Raw genomic sequence first — 15653 nt, 5'->3', positions numbered from 1 at the left:
AAAGCAGGTTGTAATGCCAAGATCAGAGTCCCAGGAGGAAAGTCAGGTCAAACTAATGACCTGGGCCAAGGTTCAGGTGTTTTACTCCAAGGCCCAAGTCTCTGGTATGGATGTGCTAGGAGTAGGAAAAGTAGCTGACAGGGGACATACAGACACTAGATAGACAGTTACACATTTCACAGCAGGATTTACAGGGAAAAGTGAACTGTAGTGGAAAAGAAAACAACATAGACCCAGAGCAGGAGTGTCTTGTTGGCACCAGCACCTGTTGCTCCAATGAGAAGACAGAATGAGACAAATCTATGGCGTCCAAAGATATCATTCAGAAGAGACTTCAACTTGAATTTCTAGTGCTAATAAGTTTTATTGTAAAGTGAAGAAATTTTATGTTAACATGGGATAATTATTTTCTTTTTTTAGGGGAAGTCCAAAATAATACCCTGTTTTAATCCTAACACTTTATTACCAGGTAAGTGTGCTTCTGATTGCATAAGATGAATTTTAACCATGGATATGAGTTCATTACTTTCCTCAGAAAATATAACTATATATGACCAGTTAATAAAGGTTCTTTACAATACATATATTCTCTGTGTTAGGTACCCCTTTCCTAAACACGGGAATAAACCTTTTGAAATAACAAATACTTTACCACTAGTTCTATTGATCCATGAAAGGTTTCCTTTTTGTAAAAATTGCTACCTCTGTAAGCACCAGCACAATACCATAACCTTGGGATACTTCTAAAATTGATCAGTGAAGTTTTCATTAATCTCTAGAGTGAAACAAATTTTACATCTAATTTTATAAGGTAACCTCTTTGCAATGATACTTAGCTATTAATTCTGATTATTTAGTTTTTCCCTAACGGCTAAGAATTGGGTATAAAATACTCAGAATATGATTTGTAGTTAAAGGTTATTTTGCATAAAATTTTGGTCTTCATAAGTCTCTGCATAAATTATGTGAAGTTTCTTAGTGTTTCAAACAAAACCAAATAGGTTGATGCATTGTATTTTCTACTTTCTGCATTTAATTGCTCTACAACAAACCAAACATTTGCCCATCATATTTAATCATGAATTCCTCTAATGCTGAGCTAAAAGATTTCATAAAAATAATTTATTTTATCCTATCATGATATTCTTTTAAAATTTTGCTGTTGAAGAAACCATACAGATAGAAGTAGCTAGAACGAAATGGTGAAAAACACTGGCTTTGAAGCCAGACTGCTTTGGTTTGAATCCTGGCTCTGCCAGTTATTAGCTCAGTGATCTTGGGGAAATTATGTAACCCTCTGTGATTCAGTTTCCCCACCTGAAAAATGGGGCTAATAAAAGGATTTACCTTACTGGTTTGTGTAGGGATTAAATGAGTTGATGTAGAATAGTGCCTCCCATGTAGCAAGTTTTCAATAAATATTAGGTATAATTAGGTAAATCATCCATTAAAGTAAAAAACAAACATGGATACAATTCTGCTAAAGTGACTAAACCTAATATACATGTACATATCAAATTTATATATATTCAGTTTAAATGTCAAGCTTATATAGCCATCTTTGGATATGCATAGTAAACTGTTGATTGAAATCATTGTAAATAATAGAGGACTCATAGTGTTTTTCATCAATTATTTACTTTATGATGATTAATTAAGAATACATATGAGGTTCTAGTTTAAAAATGACAGCAGTCCGAGAAATGTTATTTGGACAGTTTGTAATTTTGAAAATTATTGTTGGAGTCTCAAAATTAAGATTGATTAACTTGCTTTTTTGTGACATGCCCACGCGGTTGCACAGATCCTCTGCTGCGCGATTATTGGGTGTATGAAGGCTCGCTTACCATTCCACCTTGCAGCGAAGGTGTTACCTGGATCTTATTCCGATACCCTTTAACTATATCCCAGCTACAGGTGAGTGTGGTACCGTAAGTCTATCAGAATGAAGTTCTGAGTTAAAGGTTACATTTTGTTTCTGTAAAAGGGAAATGTCTGTTTTATGTTTTAGCTCTCTTTAGATCAGTCACATCTTTGCAGATGAAAGTTAAATGTCTCGAACTTGTGAAAGCGATGGAAAGGTCAGGGATGAACAAAACCCAGCTATCCTTTATGATCTGTATTTTAAAAGTCAGGTTTTATGGAGTAAATAGAAGTCACTTACTTCTGATTAGTCTAGTTATTCCTTTATGTGGGTTTTCTCAAGCATGGAGAGGAAAAAGGCCTTGGAAGTATAGTGAGAATGCTGGTTATTTCTGTAAGTCACATGTCAGCTTTGAAATAGTTCTTCTTAGGCTGGCACAGGAAAAATCTGTATGAAGGGTCTGGGACTTCGAAGGAATATCCTGGAAAGTTCTGGAGTGTTCTACAGATTTTGGTCACCTACTTCCCACCTTGGGCTCTGCATAGGTGCTGTAAATGCTAAGGCACAGGGAAGTTACCTGATGCAACATGAGGCAACATAACTATAATGTTTTAAAGAGGGATTTTGATATTATTATAAAAGAGGTAATTTACGTGTCCCCGATCCTCCAGGGATCGATGGGATCCCTGTTCTGGAAGGCTGTATTATTTTCTTCATGATGAACCTCAAAAGGCCTGAGCAATACTTTACATAAACCAAGTTTTCTTTAATAATGCTTTATACACTTTTATTATATTCCCTATTATTTTATAAGTTCAGATTTACCAACTACTCAATAGAGCCTTATTTTGTTCTTAAATCTTTAAAATCCTTTCAACCTTTAGCGGTTTCTTCTAACTTTTCTTTTTCTAAAGATTAATTCTAAAAATTTCTCACTTAGCTTCTCCATCTCATTATTTTATAAACTTGGATCACACCGCCTTTGGGCCTTCATGTTTTTAACATGACAAATCCCAATTCCTTTCTTTATTCATTCATCTGTTTGTTCTTACAAGAAACTTCCTGAGTGCCAGCCAAGCACGGAGGGAACAGAGATTAAAACACAGTCTTCGCCTTCAAACAGCTCACTGAGAGTTGGGGAGGCAGACGGTTACCCAGACAGCTAAACCAATAAAAACTGAGGTCTCATATTATTACCCTTAAAGAAGAGCAGAGAAAGAGATAAAGATAGAGATAATAAGAACTGATATATAAAATAAAAGGGATAGCGGATGTCAAGTGGAATGAATCTCTGCATAGCTGATGAAACTGAGAAATAGAAAACTTTATATTGAAGAAAAAAGTTTCACCTTCTATCATAGGGTTAACATATGTGATTAAGCTGCTAGGTATTATTATGGAAACAAGTGCTACCTTGAATACATCGTCTGCCATAGGGTAATAACGTCTGCACCAGCAACATTAAAGGAAAAAGCTCTGAGTCATAATGCTCCCCTGTGGAGTGCGCAGCAGCTGGATTTGGGGAGGAGTTTCCCGCTGAAGTGTGCGGTTGACAATTAAACCAATTGTGGAACACATCTTCCTGAGTACTAAGTATATGGAACTGGAAGCACCTGCTTAGTTGCATTTTTCATGTTATGCTTGGTTAGCATACCACATGCTAAGGAAAAAACCCACACAGTTGGATGGATTTGAGTGAGTGTAATTTTCTTTTTTTTAAAATAATCAATAACCATTAAATTACTTTAAGCTACACAGTGTTCTAAGCACTAGGAAGCCAAAGTAAAGAAATTTTTTCAGCTATATTGTAATGTTTGGAAATGAGATTCCACGAACATAATCATTTCAGCAGATCTAACAACAGAAATTGTAAGACACGTTCTGACTTCACAGAGCCAGAGTTGATAAAATGTGGTATTTTGATATAATGGCGTATGTACAAGTATGCGTGCACACATGTAAACACACACACGTGCACAGACATGGGTCAATCATTAAGGTTTACTCTCTTCTTTATCTCCTTTTTTCAGCATTTTCCTCTTACTAACCTATTTCTATTTCTTAACTTACCTACGCAAATTAGATGTGTTTGTCTTTGTTACTTCCTGCCCCCCTCAGCGTCAAGGAACACCAATGAAACAAAAGAGCATGGACCACGTTAATTGTTTTTCACTGTGTGGACATGTGTCGGTTAGAGTTTGGAAAATCATTTGCAGCTTTGTTTCTCTGCAGTCTTCCCTCCTCGTCACCCTTCCCCATTCCCCATCCCCTGTGGATTGAAAAGTGGGACTCTTTTAGCGCCCGGCAGCCTGAGCTAAGGCATGGAGTGTGCTTGGCCTGTGGGGCCTAGGAGCTCATCTGGCCCTGGAGAGCCGAGGCAGTCTCATTATGTCCAGGACTCCACAGCAGGCCTTTCTTGTTTTTCAGTTCCACATGGGATTTGAGGGACTGTTAACCCTAAAACCAAGTTTTATAGGTCATGTTTGAAAATGATTTCAAGTGCTTTGGAGTAATCGTTGTACATTTTTTTTCTGTATCTGTGATTCTCAAGCAATCCCCTGGAGGGCTTGTTAAACTACAAGTTGCTGGGCCTCTTCCCAGATTTTCTGATTTGGCAGGTCTGGGGCAAGAACTTAGTCCAGGAAGTACACTTTGGGAGCCACAGTTTTTATCTATAGGCATTTATCTCCAGGTGTAATTTCTAACACCAGAAGGAGGCACTAGATCAGCCCTGTCCAATGGAAACATGATATGAGCCAATTACAGAAGCTTAAAATTTCTAGTAGCCAGAGTAAAAAAGTCAAAATAAAAGGTGAAATTAATTCAAGCAGTCCATTTTAACACAGTTTATTCAAAGTATCATTTTAACATGTAATCAATGTAAAAAAATCACGGACACGATCTTTTACATTCTTTTTTCAGTGTGTATTCTGCACTTCACATCTCAGTGCAGACTAGCCACGTCTCAAATGCTCAGTGGCCACATGGGGGCTGGTGGCCACCCTGTTGGATAGTGCCACTCTAGGATTTGCTCTCTCCTCGAAGACTCTCTCTTTCCTTTCTTAAAATGTGCTATTTTTAGGCACTTGTGGAAAATTTTGTATATATAGGATGTCCCAAAAACTTGTTTTGAATAATTATAAAGGCAGTGTTTATCAAAATACATTTAATTTTCAAAATTGAGCTGTCAGCTGTTATAGTGTGTATACATTTTTTGGGGACACCCTGTATTTCCTGAGTGTCTTTCATGATACAGAGCACGTCTTTTGTGGTTATATACTCTGCAGTCTGTAATTCTTAAGTTTCAGTATGTGTGGCTCATCAGTAATGATCCTAAAGTGAGGATGGAGAGACAGTGGCAGAGACCAGGCTGGGGATTGGAATAAGAACAAAGTTTACAGCAGTGTTCTGGGGAAAGGATGTTCTCTGGGCTCTTCCTGGGAAAAAAAAAAAAAAAAAAGATCAGCCCTGGCTGGTGTGGTTCAGTGGTTAGAGGCCCACACACCACAGGGTTGTGGGTTCGATTCCCAGTCAAGGGCACGTATTTGGGTTGCAGGTTCCATCCCCAACCCCAGTTGGGGCGTATGCAGGAGACAACCAGTCGATGTGTCTCTTTCACATCGATGTTTCTCTCTCTCTTTCTACCCCCTTTTCCCTCCCTTCCACTCTCTCTAAAAATCAGTGGAAAAAATATCCTTGGGTGAGGATTGACGACAACAACAAAAAGATCAGATTAAGGAGTGACAGAATGAGGGGTGGTTTATGCACAAGAGGTCAGCAAGAAAGGAGAAGCGAAAATTTGAGAAAGTTAGACAGATGGGCTAGAAGAAAATGAAACAGAAACAACAGGGCTGTAGTAGCTGAAGGGTAGATATCTACATAAAATCTCACAATAAGTACCTACATGTAGACTGTTTAAGTGCAGTTTGCTTTTGACTCTTTCATTTGATTGCTACCATAAGGAATTATATTACTCTAATTCACGCATCGTCATAGTCTGATGATAAAAGAAAATAAGATGAGAACATCAACTTTTATGTGTTACGTTTCTCTTTTACCATGATAACACGAGGTGTAAGTCACAATAAGTCAGAGGATGTACATAGGGTCTTGGGAACTCCTAAAAATAATTAGTGCCAAACCTCAAATCCTGGACATTAGCCCTTTGAATGCACTCCTCTGAAAGCAGCTTTCAAGTTGAACTTTGAGTGAAGAGCTTGGTTCATGAGTCAGCGAAGGTTGGAATAAATGTCTTACTTAGATCAATTGGAGAGCAACCCAGGCTCAGAGAACAGTGGCTATTCCATTTGCTGCCTTCAGAAGATGAGGATTTGTCTCTGAAGTGTTGGATCTCTGTTGTCTCTCTGTCTTTTAAATTGGTTAAAAACAAATACCATGCTTAAGTAGAGTAGCATTAAAAATCGACAAAATCATACGTCCTAATGTATATAATGATAAGCTCTGTACTGCCTGGCATTTGAATTTTGCTGAGGACTTTTATCATGAGATACTATTTTCTTCCTTCCTCGGGATCTCTCATTTCAGCGTGGGGTAAGGCGGTATGCACTTGAAACCATTTGAAGTGACTAAAGGGTTTGAAGGGTGGTTACTTCAGAAAAATTGGCATTTCAGAAAGACGTGTTTTTCCCTCGGTCTCTGTTGATGTTTGAAGTCTTCAAAGTGTTGCTGTGATCAGAGGAAACCATTTCTTGTGAAGTAGTTCTCTCCAGGCATGCAGTGATTTGAGACTGGCTTGCTGTTGATTCAGATCATCTTGTCTAGAAGCTGTTTTCATGAAGGTGTGCAGGCTGAGGCCTGGAGCTTGCAAGGTTTATCTTCAGTTCAGAACACGTAAATATAAAATTAACCTAGCTTCAAAATAAGCTTCAGAGTCAATAAAAATGGAGTATTTCTTAAAATGTGTTGAAGCAGTCAAGTTTCTAGTCCACGTTGCTCATCAGGGACCCTGCCCAATTTTATAGATTCTGGTGGCCGCTCTGACATATGATTCCATGGAAAGTGAGTGAGAGGAGAGATGACTTTCCGTTTTCCCAGTCAATTGGTTTATTTTTCCCCCCAGTCTTCTTTTTGCATATAAAATTGGAGTTAAATATTTATCCAAAATGCTAAAGGTTTGACTTCAAAAGAAGTTGGCTAATAGATGTCAAATACTTACATGTACTTGGAACTATGCTAAGTAATTTTCAAGAATTATCCTGTTTCTAACACCATCTTTGCAAATGCTGTTATTTCATCTCCCTTGTGCACATGTGGAAACTGAGGCTTAAAGAGGTGAAGTAGTTTGGTCGTTTGGGTCTTATGTGGCAGAGTCAGGATGAGAACTGGCCTTTGTTTTTTACAGTTTTTATTGATGTTAGAGACAGAGGAAGGGAGAGGGAGAGAGAAAAAGAAACATTGATAAGAGAGAGAAACATTGAGAAACATGTCTTGCATGCCCCTTACTTGGGATTGAGCTTGCAAACGTGGCATGTGCCCTGACTGGGAATCAAACCTCCATCTCTCAGTGATGGGATGACGCTCAGCCAACTAAGCCACACTGGCCGGGGGGGAACTGCCTTTTGATGCCTTCCCCTTCATATTCTGTTGTTTGCAAAAGCATAGGATCCTCTGACTGACCTGGTTACTTTCCACTCCACACGTGGGGAAAACTAAGTAAAAATACATTCTACAAATAAGTACAGGGGCTTTTCATGCAGCCTTGGCTCTAGAAACTTTCCAGATGTAGCATGCTGTAAGTGCTAGTCAAGGTCCCCTCTAAGGCCGAGAGGGCCTAGTGACAAACCATTATGTAGATTAAACAGCAAACTGCTTATCTGACTGGCACTTCTATGTAAATACAAATACTACTTAAAAAACAGGACAGTTGTAGATGGCTCCCAGACTTAGGAAATCAAACAGCATTGGAAATATGGAAAAACAAAACATCAGAAGTCAGATTTTTAACCTGGGTTCTAATCTAACAAGCCATTTAATTTTTTCCCAACTCGCTATTTCCCAACGTGTATACGAGTGGATTGAGTGAATCTCTGAGATTCAACTCTTCGGCGTCAGGGGACCTCTACTTCAGCAAAAATGGCACATGTAAAATTTTGCATATCATTCAGGGGTTTCATGGGCTCCCTAAAGTCCATAGGAATTTTTAGATTTTTATTAGAACCCCTAAATTAGTTGTTCCTTGCATTTTCTTTTGCTTTATGAATGGGAGGAGCCTATGGCTGTGCTGTATGAAGAACCTTTGTAGGTATAACCCTCTGATACGCAATGGTGAACCTTTGGTGGATTGATGCTGATCACATCACATTTGCTCAGCTTCCTGGGATCGTGCAGGATGTAGGTTCTATTGACTGGACTAGAATTTCTAAAGAGGTGACTGCGGAGCTTGGAAAAGCGAAGGTGGCCTTGGAATTGTCAGACGTGGTTAATTTGGAAGCCCTCTTAACCTCTTTAATCTCAGTTTCTCCTTTTGCATAAGGAATGAAGAATGCCAGTGCCATGTGACTATGAGGCATTTAAGTGAAATAACAGACAATGAGCCCTGTAGGTAAATCATTCCCTGTAGATGGGAATGAGCCTGGCGATGCTGCTCACATGCCTGCTTGTTGCTTAACTATGTCTCAGAGGGTCATGTCCGGCAGGCTACGGGTTCTTAGGGGCTGCAGACCCGGCAGGTCAGAGAGACTAGTACGGCTGATGGGAAAGATCCCTGGGGACTATGGGAACAACCTCTTCGCAGCTAATGGGAAACCGAGGGACCTGGAGAGGCCACGTGAGAAAGGGAAATGAACTTGAAAGTTGATAGTTAAGGGAGGAAGTTGTGCTTAAACTTCTGGAAAATCAGAGATATTCTTTGGACCGGGGCTCACCAAAAGGCTAGAAGAGTCTTTTGATGAAGGAAACATCCATCTGATCAATCTAACATGGACTCAGTGTTAATGTACGATGGTAACATCAGAACTCTTTAATTAAAGGTATACTTGGGAAGCCTATGAGAACACGTTCATTCATTCACTCCTCCTTATTACCCTACAGGCAGGCATGGAAGATCGTTGAGAGAGGGGCATGGCATGTCTGCATTAATAGATCCAGCAGGTTTCCATGGCTGATGGCTTCACCTTCATATCTGTACTTCTGTTGTCTTCATTTCTCTCGCAAGGATCATGTCTAATGCCTTAGGAGGTCTGGAAGAATTAAGTGTGTTTCCCTGATTTTGAAGTTTAGTTTTTTCCTTTTTAATTGTGATAATTTATGCATATTTAGGTCATTTATGAAACTCCAATCTTGTTAATGCCTGGTAAATGATTAATCTATTTTTTTCTGCTTTTATTTTCAGATTGAAGAATTTCGAAGGCTGAGGACGCATGTGAAGGGGGCAGAACTTGTGGAAGGCTGTGATGGGATTTTGGGAGACAATTTTAGACCCACTCAGCCACTTAGTGACAGAGTCATCAGAGCTGCATTTCAGTAGCCACAGAGAACAGGAAGGAGCCCTCCACCCGGGTATGTGTGGATTAAGTAAGGCAGTAGGCACATGGTTATGTAGACCTGTTGGACCAGTTACTCTTGGGGTGATCCTGATAATTCAGCAATATGCATTTTATTTTGATAACATTTAGGACACATTCTCAAACCCTGTTAATTTACAAGCAAGGTGGTTTTTAAAAAATTTCATGCAGTGTTGAAAAAATCTGCAATCCTTATATTTTCTCACCACACTAGCTTTTCATTCCAAATTTTGCTTTAATACTGGCTTTCCCAAGGACAGAGAACTGGGGCTATGCAAGCACCCCTTCTGTACTTTTCTGTGTTGAACCCCTGGAGGAGAGTGTGAGCCTCAGAGCTGGCCCTCATTGTCTGATGCAGATTTGATGGTGGTGTTTTTGGGGTAGGGCAGGGCAGATCTGTCGTGAACGAAAACACTTGTCCTATGGAAGTGCTATTATTTGATAGTCAGGAAGCACTGATTAATCTGAATGTGGTATTTTCTTATTGATTAAACACAATATACACATTGTAATACATTGAATTCAATATATGTATTCCTTTCCCTTAAGGAGCTAACAAAATAAAACCTTGCAAACATGGAAAAGATAAAGTCTACAAAAATGATTGTACACTGAATTATTTCTTTACATTGTAAGTTGCCTAAGAGTGTGGACACAGGTCAGCACATGGTAGGCAAACCACTACTTCCCATGAGAGAATCGTATCTGTTGAAATCGTTTCCTAGGTAAGCAGGGCAGAGCTGTGACTGTTTAATGGACCATTAGGAGTATGTAGTCACATACTACGTGAGTGGTGCAATAAATAGAAATCTCTAGCATCCAGGAACTCACAGTCTTATGAGCTGGACAGTTGACACAGGAATTGTAAAGGGTTATCATTCTGTCCGCGTGTTTCCCGATCCAGTTTCCTTGCCCCTCTATCATTACTACCCAGTACTGCAGCCAAGCTGTCTTTTTTCTTCTGTGAATGTGCTTTGCTCACAGTCTTTCCTGCCCCACCTTTTGCCTATTGAAATCCTAGCCACCCACAGGCTCAACTCAAACACTGCTCAGCATGAATTCTCTGCTTCTCCTTTAGATTATCTCTCTTATTTCACATTCTTTCTTCAATTTAGCTGTTTGTGTATTTCTTATTTTTTGGTTAGATTCCAAGTTTCTTAAGGGTTGAAACATTTATTTTACTTTGAATCCATCACAACACGTAACACCTTGTATCTCGAATGTCTAGGCAAATTAGAAATTCCTTAGAACCATACATGTCCTGTGTTCCAGTCATTCATTCATTCTCAGTTCCTGTGTAAGTACAGTTCCTCTCCCTCTCCTAATTTTGTAGATGATGAGGGCCAGGCAAAGTTGCCTTTGGTAGGAATGAGAAGAAACTTTTCATAATTCATATATGGTAACAATGGAGAAAATCCAAGAGTGCTTTAAGCTAAGTCTTATAGTAGATGAGCTAAAAGAATTATATTCAATTAAAAATCATTATTGAGTGCCTACAATGTGATTGGTTCTGGATATGCAGAGATGAGAAGAACAGATGTGGCCTCTGCCCTCATAAGACAGAGCCTGAGATGGGGATTCTGACAGTGGAAAAGTAAAGACTTCAAAATATGCAATTACAAATTGTAGTAAACTCCGTAATGAGAAGAACAAAGAAATGTAGTGATGGCGATTTCCAATAGCGGGGATATCTTTTGCAAAGGTCCCCAGGTGCTGCTCCTTGTAGAGGAGATAAGAATTTAATGCATTGAGGTACCTGAATGAAGACCCCTGAGTCTGGGGATAGAAATCAAAGTGGAAAGTTAAGCAGTGCCCATTCTTAGAGGGCCTGCCAGCCACGTGAAAGCATCTTTATTTCCATGTTGACACATCAAGAACTTAGGCAGACTTTACTCGGGGAGTGGCCCGACCCCCTGTACGTTTTCAGTAGCTCGCAGGGACTGGTGAGCGAATGCACTGATTTGGGTGGGCCTGAAGCAGTAGAGGGGTGCTTCAGAAGGCAGCTGGGCAGCTGATGTGGGGGCTCGGACACCAGACTCAAGTGGCGGTAGAGAGACGGTCATGCATGTGAAACAGACCTTGAAAGTGATAGCTAGTGATCAATTGGATGAAGTGGAGGAGGGTGGAAATATCAAAGACAACTTGTGTGGATAGAGTGCCATTGAGTGACAGCAGGAGAGCTGGAGGAGGCTCTGTTTGGGATGGAAAGAAAGATAAAGAGCTGAGTTGGGATGGTAACAGCTCGGAAGCCCAGGGGCTGGGTCACAGTGAGGTAGGGGAACCCGCGTCCGCTGCCCCCACCGCTCCGGCCCGTTTCCTGCAGCCCATGGGGGTCCTGCCTCAGCAGCGATGACCCCCAGCTTCCAGCCAGTGGGACTTCTTCAGGCCCCGGAAGCTGACGGCAGCCAGGACCCACATCGTGAAGTCAGCAGAGGTGGAGAAGTGCTGATGAAATGCATGCACCATCTCCCCTCTGAAATGATCCTTGGAGACAACCTTTGAAGAATCCAGCATGGTTCTGGCCTTGGGACTGAGTTCACTGCTATGGATGTTTTAAGCTGTGTAAACCGCGACCAAGGAATGCTTCAGGTAGCCTGGTCAGAGGGTGAGCACTCCAGGGAGGTTATTAAACCGTATGATTGGACCTATGCAACAGATTATAAGGGAACATTACTTGGAGAGTCACTCAAATTAAAGGTTGTACCTACAAGAAGCTCATATAGATACAGAGCAACTGAAAGCCAGAGAGCAGATTCAGTTTTTAGGAGAAGTTCTGTTTGAGGATGAACCTCATGATCATGGAGTTTCAAGCCTTTAGAGTAAATTGGAGCCATTCCTTCCAGCGGTTTTTCTTGGGAATTGATGGAGTGTTTATCAGGATGAATAACACGAGACTTGACCACGAGGCCGACGAGACCTACATGTTATGAGATTATACATCACAAGAGGGCAAAATTGCCGATTTAATTCACATGTCTCCTTCCCTCCTCATCTAACCTAATGAAATATCACAGTATTTACTGATCAAGGAGGCAGTTTGTGAGAAGCTAATATTTCCAGAAAGAATTGATCATAACCCCGCAGACTCACAAGGAAATGCACCCGTGGAATAGAATGTGATGTGTGTATCCTCAGTATACTCACCGTGGAATCAGATGGAGACTTTGGCTATGTAGATGGGGGTATTTTTATCATGAGAATTAATTGTCTTGTCCGTGTGCAGATTTTCTGTAGCCTTAAAGAGGGGGGGGGGAAAGATTATTGCAGGCAGGTTCCACTCAAAAAAAAAAAAAAAAAAAAAGTTGAGTTGGAGGATGTTGAACGAGAGACACCTTTCACTCACGGACAGTGGACCCACCATGAAAGTAGCTGGGATTTTGAAAGCGGAGATCAGAGAAGAGGTCTGAACTGGATATGGGAGTTGCTGGCATAGAGATTTGATATCTATGTACAGTGTCCTAAGGCTGCATAGGCATTAACTCAGTAAATGTTCATGCAATCTTTATGAGTCTTTACAGGGCGTTAACCAAAGTGCAGTGAAGTTAGGTCACTTACCCAAAGTAATGCAGTTGTGCAGCAGAACTGGAGGTGGGACCCAGGCAGCCTGAAAGAGGTCAGAGAATGTCCCCACACTGGCGGTCAGGGTGGAGTGACCATGAGCAGTGCACATTGCCATAGGACGACGTTGAGTGTGAAGGGAGGAGGCAGAGGTGCCATATGTGATGACAGAGGCTGCAGCAGTAGAGAGGGGATGAGATTGAAGGAGACTTTTAAAAAAATTGACGTATAATTGACGTATAACATAGTTAAATTTGAGGTGTACATCCTGTTGACTTGATACATTTACATATTTCAATATGGTTACCACTAGCATTGGCTAATGTCTATCATGGCCTGTATATATAATTTATTTTTTTGTGATGAGAATGAGACTTCTTTTTTTTTTTTAAACAAAAGAAATTCTAGAACTTTTCTTTGTACTTAGGAGAATGAGCCAGTAGATGGAGGGGCTGAAGATGCTGTTTCTCAGAGGGGCTAGTCCTAGCTGTGAAGTCTCTGAAAAGTGGAAAGGGCATGAAATCCTAAGCAAATTTGCAGACTGACTTTTGTTAAGGGAATAAACACTTTATGTGCTCTAATAGGAAGGAAGGAGAAGTAGTGGTTTATAGACATAGTGATTATATGACTTGCTTTTATTTTTTATTTATTTATTTTAGAGAGAGAGGAAGGGAGAGAGAGAGAGAGAAACATCAATGAGAGAGAAACATCAACATCGATTGGCTGCCTCCTCCTGCATTCCACCCCCCGCCCCCAACCAGGGATTGAGCGTGAAACCTGGGCATGTGCCTCTGACTGGGAACTCAGCTGACAACGTCTTGGTGCATGGGTCAAAAGTCAACCACTGAGCCACACTGGCTGGGCATGACTTGCTTTTATTATTTAAGGAAGAATAGGGTAGCGACTAGGAAGGGCGATAGCAGCAGGGAAGATGGAAGATCGGAGCAGAGTGAAAGGTGGAAGGGTGGGCTTGCAGGAGCGACCCAGTACGAGGGGCAGGCAGTGAGGTGTGATGAGGTTTGTTGAATGTGACTTTATGATTTTCTCCAGCTTGGGTTTAGTGTACTGCCTGTGATTATCAGTAACTATAAGTGACCCTTTTTAATGAAATAAGATTGTCCTGAATTTTTGGATTCATATGGTCCTAGACCAGAGTTGCTTCTTTAAGTGTCTAAATAACCATCACTATTTCATCTCTCTTACACACAGCGAGAGAGGTTAATGCTAATGAGATTATGCATATTTCAGATATTTCCTATTCACTGTATGATAGGAAGATAATGTATAATTTTCAAAGTCTTAAGTCAATTACAATTTAGGTATTTTTAAAAGCAGGATGGGTTCATGTCCTTTTCTTGGAGGCTGAGACTGCTTAAAGGAGGTCATTTTTCCAGAAATTCCCAAGAATGGTGCTGGATTCTTTCAAAGGCCCCAGTTCCGACTTCACCCTTTTATGAATACATTTTGATCCTTTTATCTTGAAATATGTTATACAAATCTAGTTATAATTCTACATAAAAATTATATTGGGAAATCAGACTTATGGATGTGTGCTTTTATTTGATATTTAATAATGCCCTAAGGCTGGTAATTCAAATTTTTATTAAAGTGAAATGATTTGACAGTTAGACTTTGAATTTAATGCATGAATGTTTCATTTAAGCTCTTGGAACTGAAAAGAAAAAAAACCCACTTTTTCCTGGTAGTTCTCTAAAAAATGTTTAAAATAATTTAGATTTATTTTAGCTATATTTTACTAAAATAAGTTTAGTTTTTGGACTTAAAATGGCATTTTTTTTTGCATGACATGTCTAGACATCTGGAAGGCTTTGATAACCAAGACTTATTATTCCCATGAATAATCTATGACTTTTTACATTACCATTTAAGAAGTCTGAACTCTGATTTTGTACTTGTATAGAGAGTTAGCATATAACTCACCCAGGTGCAGTGCTAGTTCAGATTCCTGGGAGCCAGCTGACATGAAATGATTCTTTACTTATTGAATTTTCAAGTCTTAATAACAACAAACAAAAAATAAGACCAAGCATTAGGCCCAGTTTCCTTGTTGCTCTTGGTGTCATAATATTGGTACTAATCTATCAAGTAAATGATTATTTGCCGCCTTTGTTTCATTAAGTATTATCCCATTTTTAAAAGGCCATTCTTACTGTTTCATTTTACCTGTTTCCCCCTTGACTCAGGTATTGTTAAACTGCACACATGTTTACAGTAACTATAAGTAATTATAATTATTTAATTTACTTTCTGTAAAATGTAATGCCACAAAGCTCTTTAAATAGTTTCCTTTTTTGCCTCTCTTAAAAGGGGAAAATATAAGTATGCCCCAAATAGATTTTTAAAAAGGCCCCAAAAACATAGAAGAGAAAACAGGGATTATTAAGCAACCATCTCTGAATGATTGCTTTATCTAACTTGCCCTCATATTTCTTTCTAGGTCTTTGAAGTCATCCTTGCCTGTGTTGAATTTTCCCCCATGTATTCTTTTGCAATTAATAATGTTGTCTTCTGAGCTCTAGTGAAGCTAGAGCTAGCATCAACTCCATACCAGTTTTCTTTTATAACCCAAAAGTTATAAGTTAGAAAAGATTAAGGCATTACAGGAAAGGAGGGGCTATGTGGGGAAAGAGAGAATGTCAACTGGGAATGACCAAGTAGGTAAAAGCTATTATCCGTCCTGGATAAAT

The 15653-nt window shown here is 39.8% G+C and overlaps 1 protein-coding gene and 1 pseudogene across 3 annotated transcripts in view; both read left to right on the top strand.

Annotated features, from left to right (window-relative positions):
- CA8 (carbonic anhydrase 8 (inactive)) overlaps positions 1–15653 on the top strand; it is a 76663-nt gene that overhangs the window by 50150 nt on the left and 10860 nt on the right. For all 3 annotated transcript variants that reach the window (XR_015715787.1, XM_087825393.1, XM_087825392.1), the window contains exons 6-8: positions 421–469; positions 1805–1917; positions 9216–9382. Coding sequence is in view for 2 of the 3 variants with exons in the window: in XM_087825393.1 (XP_087681519.1) it covers positions 421–469; positions 1805–1917; positions 9216–9350 (297 nt within the window). In the remaining variant the exon portion in view is untranslated. The remainder of the gene's footprint in view (positions 1–420; positions 470–1804; positions 1918–9215; positions 9383–15653) is intronic.
- Positions 11619–12637, top strand: LOC107533148 (TIP41-like protein pseudogene; annotated as a pseudogene).

This window comes from Miniopterus natalensis, chromosome 16 (assembly GCF_054644295.1).
Source record: "Miniopterus natalensis isolate mMinNat1 chromosome 16, mMinNat1.hap1, whole genome shotgun sequence".
Taxonomy (NCBI): domain Eukaryota; kingdom Metazoa; phylum Chordata; class Mammalia; order Chiroptera; family Miniopteridae; genus Miniopterus; species Miniopterus natalensis.
This window is presented reverse-complemented; position numbering and strand designations above follow the sequence as displayed.